Below are 14,694 nucleotides of genomic sequence, written 5' to 3'. Positions count from 1 at the left end.
ACTGTAGGTTAACTAAGCCTTAAGCCTACTTACAGCTGATTGCTTTCAACCACACGACAAGAACAACTGGAAGTAACAACTTTTGAACTTCATTAACTCACTCTGATTCTGTCACCGGCAATTTGCCTATTGACGACATTTTACTTCACTACAAATAAAATACAAAACAAAATACTCATTCGTACCTACTCATACGTGTTGCGTAGTGCTAGCTAAGTGCTATTCTGTCTGCTACGCCCGCCATCACAATTTCACAAGTTCAGATTAAGTTAAGTGAAGAGAGTAACATAGTTGATGAGAAGAATAACACTGTTGACTAAAGATAATAACATCGTTGTAGACACGGCCGCCTTTAACCACGGCCGCAGGCGGCCGTGCTTTAGCTTTGTAGAAACATATCAAGTGATTCTATAGTCAATAACTTAATGTTTACTACAATAGGAATTTCGTCACATTATGGAGATAGGCCTACTGTAGATGGAATAATGGACTAATTACTCGTAGTTCTTATTTAGGCATGTCAGGGTGGTAGGTCGTGCTATATGTGAATTGGTGACTGCATTAAGTCCTTTGAAGGTAGGTTAGATTAGGTAAGTTAAAGTTTAGGTTATAATGTATCGAGTTGTTAGTTTATGTCGCCTGCAGACTGTTTTTGTAAAATTAAAATCCAGAAAAAAACACTTCAAATTACTATTTCAAAAATGCAAGCATTATGATAGTTCTATTTTATAATAGATATATTTAAAATTATCAATTATTAATCAATATGGCAAATATTTGCTGTATTTACACTGGGATATGATGTAATTTTTATATGTCTACTTACAGTATTTTTAACACCTTCGCTTACAACGAACGCCGTCGCGCTCGCGCTATTAAAACCTGTTTGTGTTGAGTTAGTTCCCCAGAAATCCAATAGATCGTATATGCTTCTTGTTCTATGATTTTCAGGCTTTCTTTTGGTTATATTTTCATCATCTCAGTCCAGTCCAATCGGCAAAAAAACTGAAGTTGAAATGTTGTTAATTTATTAACATAAATTTGATATATTTTCAAATTCTTACTTCAATTTAAGATGCATTTCACCTTCACCAGTCTATGCGTAATTGGTCTAAACCTTTAGTGAAATACCGGCTTTTATTTAAGCTATTAGCCTAGTGTGACGAGTTTCATGCAAACGCAAGATGAACAATCAACATAAAATGATTTTTTGAAAGGTTTTTCTATGATTAAAAATCAATAACTACAGTATTGCTTTTTTTTTTTAAAATATGTTTAGACTCAAAATAATCAGTAAATTATAGGTTTTAATTTGAGCTATTGATTGTTTGAATCAGTTAAGTTCAAGATACTGTATTACTCAATCAAAAATCATAAATTTGATTATTTATCGGACACGTTATTTATTTCAATGCTGCTCCTCTAGTATTTAGGTTAAAATACATACCTAGGTGGGGGTCCCCATCATAAAGTTATTGATAGCTAATTGAACTGATAGGCTACGTATAAGATACAGTAATCCTATGCATTCGTATAGCATTAAGAACTCTATTGTTTCTGTCCTTAGATGATGATGCTGAACAAAGTGGGGAGGCAGATGAAGAGAAAGAAGTATATTTTATTTCTAACGAGGTTCATTTTACAAGCTCCAAGATGACCAGGTAATGTTAAGTTAAGCTTTGTCCAATTTCATCATAAATCAGCCATCAATAATATCACTTAAATCTTCTTTTAATGCACCATGTAACTTATACCACAACTTTTTATTTTTATCACTAAAACAACGATAAATGTAATTTAGCCTAAAATATATCAGTCTTCGATGTGAGGTTAACCAAGCTGTTAAAAAATACGCACGTCATCTGTCTGCTCCAATCTGATCGGAACTAAAATGAAAAGCGTCTAGAAACAGACATCAGGAGAAAGCTTAGAATCTGCTGAAAACAATGATACAAATCGCGATCCAGTACAATCCGATTCAGTCCGTCCCAAAGCCTTTGTTGTAAACGATGTTTGTGAGTCGCAGAAGCGACGCATAACATTGCAGCAGGTGTGTTGTGTGTCACAAGCGACACTTAAAACACTAGGAGGGTTGATTTTTTTATAATTTCACCAAAATGGTTTTGCTAAGTCAATTTTTGATCCGCTGTGATGCCTAAGAATTTTACTGAGCTTGCTGAATTTAGAGAAAGATTCAAATCTAATTTTGTTGTTGTGTCTGATTTCTGGTAGTTTTTTTTGGAATTCCATCAGAAGAGATTTTTCTTTATTTAACACCAAACCATTTGCTTAAAACCATTTTTATAGTTGAAGGAAATCTTGTTCAGCTGTCTGTTGCATGAAAATTTTACTGTGATCAGTGAAAATAATGGGAATTTCATCGCAAACATTACTGATTTTGACTTTAAAATCAAAGGTAGATCATTAATATAAACCAAATCATTAATATCACCATGGTTTATTCTTGTAATGTGCCAGCTACCTCACTCCTGGCTATACTTTATACATTCTACACAGGCCCAAGGTGCAAAAGGACAGGTAAATTTAAGGTTAATAAAATAGGGCGCACATTAAAAAAATGGGATTTAATTTTAGTGCAGTCTAAGTTCTTACAGTTTCCTGTCATCTACATACATTTTGTAGCATAAATATAATGAATAATTTAGCTGAACCCCTTGTTCTGCTTGCCCCATAGCTTGGTGTTTACTAAACGCTACATAGTCGTGGAGGCTGACAAATCCATCGCCAGTCAGCTGAGAGTGAACACATTCAGCGAAGGATCACCTTACGAAACACTCCATGCTTATGTGTGCAAAACCATGGTTCCGTACTTCAAGAGCTACATCAAGGAATCTGGCCGTGCAGACAGGTAAAATTCACAGCGCTCTGTTTATTTAGACACAAACTATCTAAATATGCCTATCTTACTTAGGCTTGTCTTACTTTAAACTGTCTCTCCATACTTTCCACAGGAATAACATACAAGGAAATTTTTCACCCAATAGGGAATTTTGGTAAATTGGTACAGCTGACCACATCCTTTAAAAGGTGTGTATAGGCCTAATTCTTGTCTTCAGCCTTGATCAGTATTTGTTGATGGCAAGTGCTGAATCTCATGCATTGAGATCTCTGACGCAACAAACACAATGTATTGTTGGTGTTGAAATGAGACGGGAAGCTAGATGTTGTGACCAAGCGTTCATGTCCAGACATGACCAATTTTGTTTCTGTTTGTTATATCGAAGGAACGATGTAGACATAAACTAGCAGTTAAATTCACTAAAGGGGCTTTGATTATGATAAATTCTATATATTGGGGTGAATTTTACTAGCCAGGATCGTCCAAAATTAGTTTTAATCAAGGTGTTGCGGATTGTTCATTATGTGGAGGTGAAATTTGCATCATGTACTTTGGAGAGTTCTATAAAATTAAAATTCAAAACAAAATTTTATTAACAACGAATCCGTTGTGTTGAGGTTTGTTATATCCAGGTTAGACTGTATATAAAACATTTTTCATCAAACACTTTTTTTAACTTGAACATTGTTGTATGTAAGCCTTGTGATGCATATACAAAATAAATTGCTAATATTCAGTGTGTAAAAGGAGTAGGTTCATCGATTGCTATGTCACAGAGATGGTGACAAGATGGTCCCCTCTGTGGAGAAGAAGATGGCAGAACTGGAGATGGGCCTGTTACATCTCCAGCAGAATATCGACATTCCGGAGATTACACTTCCAGTACACGCGACTGTCGCTCAGGTGACTTTGTACATTAGACCTAAAATAAAATACTCCCACCGCAGAAAACCTGCAGACTGAGGGAATTTCCATTTACCTGGCTGGATTTCCACAAAAATATTCTTTTAAAATTGTTAGATTTATTTCCTATTTATAAAGCTAATAAGGATCACAAACTTTTGGGAAAACCGTAAGCCGTACACCTATCATCAAATTAAAATATCAGTTTTTTGATAAATGTTCTAAGGGCACGAACTCAAAGGGCTGTATTTAATCATATTGTAAATAAAGAAGATGTATCAGCTGTTAGATTTGTTTTTATTTATAGTTTGTTTGTTGACCTTTTTCTCTGAGATAATCTTTTGATTCTCATGAAAGATGTTTGGATAAAAAATGTTTAGATGAAAGATAAAGTTATTAGTTATAATGCTGTCACACAGTTTAATCCAAATACACAAGAGATTTTCATAAAGTAAGCAATAAGTATGATTGAGGCAAGTGTTTGTAAATTTTTTAAAGTAGGCCTATATAAAAGTATTCTTGCCTTGTTGCGAAGCACAGGCAGATCAACTATTTTAAATAACATTAATTTTTACGAGTACTTAGGTTTGCTGCTACAGAAAAGGTGTGGATTTCATTAAAGTGTTGATAGCTAAGTATGAAATAAATAAAATTGCCAATTTTGATTAAAATATATCCATTAACAAGCAACTACGACAGTGCCTTTTTTTTTCCATAAACATGATTATTTTAAATTTAAACTTTTTGAATCATCTCCCTGACTGTAGAGCATACAACAACGCTTCAGTATACAAAATTTTGTCTTTTAATCTCTACAAAATGGTTAGGGAAGAAATTGTGAAATTTTATGTTTTTAGAGTCAAAAATGGGAGAAACAAAATTTTACCCCATCAAATCCCCATAATCCCCGGTTTCCATAGTACATTCTTGCTGGTTTGCGAATTCATAAACAAAGGTTTATATGTTTGCACTGAATTTCATAAAAATCGGATCATTTTTGCTGGAGTTATCACGGTAATGGACGTGAATTTGAAGGGAGGGGTTTTTCACCTCGAAACGCAAAAGTAAATCGGTCCTGGGGCCAGATCTAACTACAAGACCTACGACATTAGCTTATTCCGTATAAAGGTAATTCGCAAAAAAAAAAATAAAAAATAACTAACCAAACATATTTCGGCTATACATTACATTAATTTGCAATTTTCAGGAGACATAGTCCTTGTCCCCCCAGAAAAACATGCTTGCAAGGAGACGAGTCATTATTTTATTAGACCTAAACAACTTATTCACTTAAACATCTGTTTGACACTTATGTACTTACAAAATTTGTATTAGAACTTAAGGTTTGATTAAGTCAACGAATTTACAATCGATGATTGGCAAGAGTAGATTCAAAACACCTGGATAATTTATAGAATCAATTCTCATATCACTAAAAATCGTTTATTTTTTATAATGAGCTGGCTAACAGAAATTTAAAATGTTGACAGGTAATCAAACGATGCACAGAAGAAGGCCGCAAGCCCAAAGTTGCTGATTTTGGTGATCGTGTAGAGGACTCGACCTTCCTCAACCAACTGCAGAACGGAGTCAGCCGTTGGATCAAGGAAATTCAGAAGGTATGAGTACAATAGAATAATATTTAAATAACAATAATAAAATTTACCATATTTCTTTGTTAAACATTTTGAGGTACCAATTTGTCTGGCTGGGGGGCACTTTGAAAAAGGCCATTAGGCCTACAAAATTCTTCATTTTTCTAAACTTCCCCTCAGTCTTTCAAAGTTTGCTGTAGTTCTGCTATTCAGATCAATCTCAATGACTACTTTGCTGACTTAACAGTGTTCTCTTGCAGGTGACCAAGCTGGACAGAGACCCGTCATCTGGAACAGCTCTACAGGAGATCAGTTTCTGGCTCAACCTAGAGAGGGCACTCTACAGGATACAGGAGAAGAGAGAGAGTGTTGAGGTAGCATTGACTCTGGACATACTCAAGCATGGCAAGCGCTTCCATGCGACTGTCAGCTTTGACACTGACACTGGTAAGTCACTGAGAGTAACTTGAGCAGTTTCATCGGGGCAACGGATACGGTAAACCCGAACAAACCATAACAGAGAGGATGATACCGTTTTTGACAACAAACATGTTTTAGTTTATCTGTGATCGAAATTCAGAGGCTAATTCAACTCAAATAGATACAAAACACTCCTTAAACATCCTAAAAACTTTGTTTTTTACTAATCGAGCAGAAACTGTCTGCAGCAATGTCTTCAACAACAACAATAACAAAGACATTAAATAGATTCATTTTTACATTTTTCTAATTACTGACATAATAAATATACAGCTGAATACCAAAAAACTATTTTTTACAATAATCGACAGTTGATTTTCTAAACTTTATCTCTATCATCAAGGTATGACTTCCATACCTTCTGCTCCATTCCGTTCCGTTGATTAGGGTAACTATCCGTGCTAAGGAGGACAATTTCTGTTATCTAGCTAATTACTGTAGTAATTTTCCATATGATTTGAAGTTTTCAACTGTAGTGTAGGTCAATACAGGCTTTGCTTGAAAGGGTGATGTTAGATAAGGTTTACTGTTATAGTTTTCCACTAGGCCTATTCTTAAAATTTTCAAAACAGGACTTCTGTCATTATTATTATTATTATTATTATTATTATTATTTTATGGCCAGCATTGGACCACTTAAGTCAATATAATGGTCAGGTTCTTTTAATCATTGAATTTTTATTTAATCTTACTGGCTAAAGAAAAACTCAAATCTGTTTAGCAGCCTAGCCTAGGGTATTGGAAGACTATTGATAAATCAACCCCTTTTGAACTTACTGCTGACTTTCAACTACCGGTATAATAAGTTACCTTGATAATTCTAAAAAAATACTGAATTACAAATGTTTGTTTTTCAATCAAGTGTGTACGTTTTAGGACTGAAACAAGCGTTGGCGACAGTCAACGACTACAACCCCCTGATGAAAGACTTCCCCATCAACGACCTGTTGTCCGCCACGGAGCTGGACCGTATCAAGACGGCTGTACAGCAGATCTTCAGCCACTTGCGTAAAATAAGAAACACCAAGTACCCCATGCAGAGAGCATTGCGCTTCATTGAGGCCATCTCCCGCGATCTTAGCGCTCAACTTCTCAAGGTGAAATAGCTTTATTCACAGTTGATGTCAGATGAAGTAAAATGTGTCTGCCGATAAATAATATTTTAATTCAAGACTTATTGGCTACCAAGATGTTAGAACGATAAAAATGCAACGAATAGGTTTAAATATTGTCTCATGTCCTAAAAAAAAAACCTAACCGAACAGTAGATTAATTGTTTAAATCTTGACTGGCTTTTCAAACTAAATCTACCAAAATTTTTTTCACTATTACTTTGTGCAATATTATTTAATAGTTAGTGTGTCAAATTGACTGGGAATAGTTTTGCCAGGAAATTTTAGTCTTAGAATCTTAACTAAACTCCTGAGCGTCCATCCAATTAAAACATCTGTGCTCCTCTCTTAACTAGTTGCAACATAAGTAAAAAAATAGCGATCGAGTTAGATTATCATTAATGTTCCCTAAACTAAAAAAATCCCAGATCTGAAAAATCCCGAAATAATTGTTGTTTAGGGTATCTGAATCTGGGTGCTTATGAACGAGTTGCGATCTAGAGTAAAATGCAAAATGCATATTTTCTGGTTGCCATTCGATTTTCGGTTGTCATTAACTCAAAAGTTTTATATTTTAATTTATTTTTTTTTTTGTTTTCTCCTAAGTTTTATAAATGTATAGGCTATAGCCTACTTAAAGAAAAAACCATAAACTTGTGTTAAATTTTATATTATTATAAATGTTATAATTATTATTTAATAGGTACCGTAGGTTAATAGTTATATTTTTATTACTTTTGTAGCTAAAGAAAGTTTAAAAAATATTTTTTATTCTTGAAGTAGGTACAGAAAAAAATTCAACCTATCTATTTTTTGAGTAGGCCTACTGTTGAGTTTTATTATTGTTTGAAAGTACAATTTCTTTGAATGATTTTTAAATTATAAATAGATACTGACAAGTTTTTAATGGTAAGTTTTGATTAAAAACTCTGAATTTTAACCTAAGAAATTAGCTATCCCTGAGTTTTTTTCAGCTTGCTGTTCATTATCATGAAACTGTTTGAACAAATACTCTCACTGTTTTGCTGTGACGGGAGTGTTTAATCTCTCTTCTGTTCAGGTGCTGGGTACCAGACGGCTGATGCATATTCCCTTTGATGAGTTTGAGAAGGTGATGACGCAGTGTTTAATCTCTCTTCTGTTCAGGTGCTGGGTACCAGACGGCTCAGAAATCAGAAATCAGAAATCAGAAATATTTATTTGTCATTGGACATTACAAAAATGCATTGACAATTGTCATGTGTATATAGCATGGCTACAGTCAGGCTAGACATTACAACTAACATGTCCAATATGTTAATTAATTTTTTTTTTTTGTGTCAGCTCTGTGGATTACCAACAGTATGGAGTGTGATTTAACAATAAATACATTTTTGTAAATAAATATGAAAATTTAACAAAGAATAAATTATATGAACCAACAACAAAATACAGATATTAAGATAAAAATTTATAAAAATTAACAATTGCAACAAATGTTGATGGACATTTAAAATATTAAAAACAGTAGACAAGGTCCTGCTAACAAGAGATAAAAACAGTATAACAAATGCTGATAGACAATTAAGATAAAAGATTAACAACAATATAAACTAACCAATATTAACAACAATATAAACTAACCAATATTAACAACAATATAAACTAACCTAGGCACTGACAATGAGTCTAAAACTGAACTTCCTTTACGGCTATGAAGTCGTCAATAGAAAAAAAGGGTTTCTTAAGAGCCAGTCATAAAATTTACTTAAAAATAAAGAATGTTTACCTGGATAAAATTGAACAGTCTTACTCAATTTATTAAATACCTTATCGGACATAACAACATGACTTTTCAATGTTTTACTCAGCCTATTAAATGTTCTGTTTATCTGACAATTACTTCTTGTATTATATGTATGGACTTGATTGTTAAAAATTGAAGTTGATAGATTCTTTAAAGCATAAGACATAAGATCAAAAATGTACAAATTAACAACAGTTTGAATTTTTAACTCGAGGAATAAAGGTTTACTATGAGCGTCTTGGGTGGAACTTGCAATTAGTCTAACCACCTTTTTTTGTATGATTAAAATATCTGTAATTTTGCAGCTGTTTCCCCAGAAGATAAGACCATAACGGAAAATACTTTGGAAAAATGCAAAGTAGGCCATTTTTATGTAGTCAAAGTCAACAAAATACTTAAGACGTCTAATGAGATGTACCACTCTGGACAATCTTGCAGCTATATGATCGATGTGATTGTCCCACTGAAGGTTATTATCAAGATAAATGGCTGATGCATATTCCCTTTGATGAGTTTGAGAAGGTGATGACGCAGTGTTTAATCTCTCTTCTGTTCAGGTGCTGGGTACCAGACGGCTGATGCATATTCCCTTTGATGAGTTTGAGAAGGTGATGACGCAGTGTTTAATCTCTCTTCTGTTCAGGTGCTGGGTACCAGACGGCTGATGCATATTCCCTTTGATGAGTTTGAGAAGGTGATGACGCAGTGTTTCAGTGTCTTCACTTGTTGGGACGATGAGTACGACAAGCTTCAAGCTTTGTTGAGGTTAGTTCTGATTTATATCCAAACATTAACTTTGGTCGCAAGCATTTTTAAATTGCCTATTTAGATTTCTGTAACGTAAAACATCAACTTCAAAAATTCTTTGCAAAATTTGTATTTTTATAAAAAGGGAGTGTTTAACTAACTGTTAAGGAAAAAATATACTCCAAGGACTAGACTGGTCCTCCAAAAATTCACAAAACATAAAATATTCCTTTTTAATATAGAACTTCATCCAAGAGTAGATTGAAGTTAACGTCATCTCAGGTTAGCTAGAAAAATCTTTTCCATTGAAAAAATAAATTCTAAACAACCGTTTAACTTCATTTTAAAATATAACTCTAGTAAAAATTTTTTACCAAACCTAGTTATTTTACAACCGTTTCGTCAGCTTGGTAAAATACCTAATCTAAATTATTGTATTGCCTGTATTATACTTCTTTTGTTAATTTCTTTTGGTGTTCATCCACCTTTTCCATACCTAATATTTCCTAATCCTTCCGATTGTAATTTTTTTTCTTCTGAAATACAGTACTTCCCCTCCTCTCTCTACAGTAGACTCTCTCTTATCCAGACACCTTTTAACCAGACATCGGTTTAACCGGACTCTACTCGGCAGAAATGACATCTCTTTAACCGGAAAATGTTTATCAGCACATCAGTTTAACCGTACTAGATTGGCAGGCTCTAAAAAAACTTTGTTGCAGAGACTTGGTGAAGAAGAAGCGAGACGAACAGTTTAAGATGGTCTGGAGGATGTCTCCAGTACACAAACGGCTACAAGTAAGTTAAAATAATTGATAACATAGTTTGGTATGATTATTGTTGTTATCATTTTTACGAGATTGGTGTGATTGTTTAGAAAAATGCAACAAAACAGTAGCAATCAGTTTGATTGGTATGCATTTTATATTTTGCATGTATATAACTAATTTCAAAGTAATTGTTCACCTACCTCTGTAATCTTTGCAAACTTTAGAATTTTCATCAGTGTTTTTGTCAATAAACCAGTAAAGTCATATAGTCATAGGAATTGCTGTCACTAGCAGTGAAATGTTCTAATATTTTGTTATGCATAATGTAAAGTTTTGTATATTGTCACAAAAAATCCCAAAATCTTGGGCCCTTGTACCATGTCGCATCCTTAACCTCAATGAACCAATTAGTTAAGACGTGATATTTGATTATGTGCGAGCCATCTCAATTTTGAGATATTAAGATGCCAATTTATTTTTATAACAGTCTACTGTTTGTGTTTCATGTGCTACAACTTTCAAAGCAACAAATGTAGTATGAATAAAAGATTATGACTTTGACCGTACTCTCTTGTTTGACAGGTCCGCATGGAGCACATGCGTAGGTTCCGTCACCAGCATGAGCAGTTGCGCACTGTGATTGTCCGAGTGTTGAGGCCCACACGACCAGCTGGTCTGTCTTCAGAATCTACTGCAGAGGACACAGGGAAAACACAAGACCCTCTCAGTCTAGAAGCGGCCGACGCTAGCGCCATAGAGGTGAGGGAAAATGTTCTGTCTATTTATAAGCATCTCAAGAACTTTTCCATCTTTATGACAGATAAACCCAAAGGTTCTTTTTAGTGATGTGTCAAAATCAAATCTCAAAGTTCAAAACCACCTAAACTGTGAAAAAGTTTTGGTTTTGAGTTTTGAATCTCGAAACTGACGTTGTTTGGTGTCATTATTATTTATATCAGAAACTAAGTCCTCTCAAAATACTGCAAAGTACACATCATCCTCGTTACAAGAACCTAAATTGATCTTTTTGATTCCTCACAAAAGTTGGAATACTCATTGTACACAGGTAAATTGTCAGTTTTCATGTGTTCTTATAAATTTAACACTTTTGTTGAATTTTTAGGAGGTGAACCTGGCATATGAGAACGTCAAGGAGGTGGACTGTCTAGACATGAGCAGAGAAGGTGTGGAAGCTTGGGAAGCAGCTGTGGCCAGGTTGGTAACACTGATGGATATTACTATAAACAAGCAGTTCTTCTATACAGGGTGTCCCGTGAGTAAACAGCCAAACTCAGGGAAATTGTTTAATGGGTCAAAAAAAGAGAAAATAAAATGTGACATTAAAAAAAAACTTCATTTACCAAGATATTCACTATTCAATATTTCCTACACAAAAATGTATATCTTTGAGGGTTTTCAACAGATCTTTATGAACATTGGCATGTAGCCTATGCCAAAGTTCAAGAGATCCATCTTAGAAAAAAATTAAGTGTAGTAAAATTAACATTACAAAAAGGTGGCCTTTTAAGTTTTTACAGTCAAATTCAATGTAAACGGACAAATCAATCAACATTTTACAGAACATAGCATTTCAAGTTTTTGCAAATACCTACAAATCCGATTCAAAATGGCATAAACTATCGCTTGCAAACTCATCCAGGAAGGTGTCAACGGTAAGTCATAAGTCATTTATGACTCGCATAAACAGACACATATGACTCGCATATGTGGTACTCGCATGAAACTCGCTCAGCAAGGGGAACTATCATCAGCACCTACTTCCCATGCATTTCAGTTGAGGAATAGCTTTGAGTATTTTCTTTTCCAGGTACGAGGAACGTATCGACAGAGTAGAGACTCGTATCACGGCTCACCTGAGAGACCAGCTGGGAACAGCGAAGAACGCCAACGAGATGTTCCGCATCTTCAGCAGGTTCAACGCGTTGTTTGTGCGTCCTCACATACGAGGAGCCATACGCGAGTACCAGACGCAACTTATACAACGGGTCAAAGATGATATCGAGGCTCTACATGAGAAATTCAAGGTTAGCAGCAACTTAAGTAATGCCATAAGGCCAAAGATAAGGCGTAAGAAAATTCTTAATAAAAGGCATGTTCAACCTAGGACATGATGAATTGACTAGAAAATACTAAAAAATTATCTAGGTTTTCTAACAGTTTGTAGTAATATTTTAGAATGTATAGTTTTTGTATGCAAGTTTTTAAGGTAGCCTGTTATTCATTCAACACCAGATAAAAATTGAAAAATATTTAAGCAGATGGAGATTGGTGGAATGAATATGAGGGAAACCCATTGTATGCAGGGATAAAGATTTTAAAACCAATTCCCCCAAAATGTAAAATAAACCAGATAATTAAAATCTATGAAATATTTTGAAATTCTTTTAAATTTAGAACCCATTGTATTCTATGGGAATATTTATTGCAAAAAATATTCAAAGAAGCATTTGTATTAACACTTTTTATGTCACTACTGTGAACAGGATAAGGAAAGACATTTTGATTTGATTTTATCCAACATATAGAGCACAAGCGCCTAGGTTTGTGAAATTTTTCCATTTCGTTTCCAAGTCTATTATCTATTATCAGAAATGTTTGTTTGGTTTGCAGGTCCAGTATCCGCAAAGTAACTCTTTTAGGATGAGTTTTGTCCGAGACTTGCCGCCCGTCTCTGGATCCATCATTTGGGCCAAACAGATAGACAGACAACTCACTGCGTATCTCCGCAGAGTAGAGGATGTTTTAGGTAAATGGTTAATGGTTTCATCCATCAGCTTAAATGTCTGGACTGAAAAGTAATGAATCATTGCAAATTCAATTGACTACTCACAATTTTATAAAAATACAACTTGGGATCAAAGGCAGACTAACATGAACACACAGATGGGAAGTCTATTTAGCCAAGTGGCTGATAAGGACTTTTTATAAGAGGATAAAGTTCAGTTAGCTTGGAAAAGTCCAGGGGCTAATAAATACACAATGTATTTTACAACACATAACACTGATATTTTGTCTTAATATAGGACTTCTCCAGAAAATAGGTTTGAGGAGATAGATTTAAAATGTATGTAATATTTAATGTAAACAAGAGGAAAACTGATTTAACACTTACTGGTGTACCAATCAAGCATTTCCACAGAGAAGTAAGAAACAGAGGATACATTCAATGGTACACTTAAGTAGTGTCTAGCACCAGTCGCTGGTGTCTAGAGCAAATTCTAGTTGTCGTCCCCTTCCGCTCTCCTTTTCCTCTCGCCATCACGTACTACAGCGCTCATGGTAGGAAGGCCCTGTGCGCTACAACTGATGTACCAATATGCTATGTTGCCATCGTTGTTCGTGCTCTTCCTCGCTCAATACTAGTACATTTCCGCCCGACATACCAGAGCTAGGCGGACGGGTGTCCCATAAGCTTGAATCCTCTGTATCTTACTTCTCAGTGGCATTTCTCAAAACTAGTTTGGTTACATTATAGGTTCCTGCATGCATATATATTTTACTCATGTTATGTTAATTTTGTTTGTAATTTAACTAACAATGATAAATCAAATGTTATTAGAACTGAGAAGAATTGCTTCGACAGTCAAAATTAACTAAAACATTGTGGTCTTTGGTGTAAAGCCATGTCATATTAAAAATAACTTGAGTCGAACATAGTACAGTAACATGGAGTAAGTATGGTCCATTGATCTGAAAACAGTGATTTGCAGTTAGTTCAAGTTGTCAATATGAAACGGGTTTACTCTGGGAGCAAAATTGTGTAGTGATACAGCAGGTCATGGGTTCAAATCCCACCAATCACCGCTGGTTTTAATTATGTGGTAATGCTGCAACCCTTTAGGCCTAAGCTTGAAGTAATGTGTAAAACAGCTCCTGCTAGAGCCTTACGCAATGAAAGTACAACTCGAAGAGTAATGAAGCTATTACCAATATTTTAATTAGGGATGGACGGGATTGGATTTTTAGTTCGGGACGGGACGGGACGGGATTTTTATTTCCTTCCCGATTTTCGGGACGGGAAGGGACGGGATTTTTTCTGTGCATAAAAAGAAAGTCTTGAGTCATACCGCACAGGGTGCCCACATTCTGGAAAGTCAGGGATAGTCATGGAAAGTCATGAAAAAAAATTCTGGTCATTAAAAGTCATGGAAATAGGCAAAAAGTCATGGAAAGTCATGGAAATCCCCAATGATAGATGGATTCCAGGGGACCTTTCAATGCTCTAGTCGGTCGTAACCCCAACTATTGTAGCATTTTCCGAATTTTTCACAAATGTACGACAATTTCAATTTATACAGTTGTCTTAGTTTATGGGTTTTGAGTTTGTATTAGTTCATTGTTGTACCTATTGTACTCCATTGTTATCTGTTATTACATATTTCAATATTTTCTGTGAAATAACTTGTCTAGGCAGTATTAT

General features: G+C 34.7%; 1 protein-coding gene across 3 annotated transcripts in view; it reads left to right on the top strand.

Moving 5' to 3' along the window:
• The window catches only part of LOC128996500 (dynein heavy chain, cytoplasmic-like), a 110,787-nt gene that overhangs the window by 5,765 nt on the left and 90,328 nt on the right, over positions 1 to 14,694 (top strand). For all 3 annotated transcript variants that reach the window (XM_054421876.1, XM_054421875.1, XM_054421874.1), the window contains exons 2-13: positions 1,568 to 1,661; positions 2,696 to 2,869; positions 3,637 to 3,763; positions 5,254 to 5,382; positions 5,619 to 5,805; positions 6,715 to 6,935; positions 9,380 to 9,501; positions 10,206 to 10,281; positions 10,836 to 11,012; positions 11,377 to 11,468; positions 12,082 to 12,298; positions 12,885 to 13,020. In XM_054421876.1, coding sequence (XP_054277851.1) covers positions 1,568 to 1,661; positions 2,696 to 2,869; positions 3,637 to 3,763; positions 5,254 to 5,382; positions 5,619 to 5,805; positions 6,715 to 6,935; positions 9,380 to 9,501; positions 10,206 to 10,281; positions 10,836 to 11,012; positions 11,377 to 11,468; positions 12,082 to 12,298; positions 12,885 to 13,020 — 1,752 coding nt within the window. The remainder of the gene's footprint in view (positions 1 to 1,567; positions 1,662 to 2,695; positions 2,870 to 3,636; positions 3,764 to 5,253; positions 5,383 to 5,618; positions 5,806 to 6,714; positions 6,936 to 9,379; positions 9,502 to 10,205; positions 10,282 to 10,835; positions 11,013 to 11,376; positions 11,469 to 12,081; positions 12,299 to 12,884; positions 13,021 to 14,694) is intronic.

Source organism: Macrosteles quadrilineatus, unplaced genomic scaffold (genome assembly GCF_028750875.1).
Source record: "Macrosteles quadrilineatus isolate MER2022 unplaced genomic scaffold, UCM_ALF_1.0 Scaffold_6__1_contigs__length_79288215, whole genome shotgun sequence".
NCBI classification, from domain to species: domain Eukaryota; kingdom Metazoa; phylum Arthropoda; class Insecta; order Hemiptera; family Cicadellidae; genus Macrosteles; species Macrosteles quadrilineatus.
This window is presented reverse-complemented; position numbering and strand designations above follow the sequence as displayed.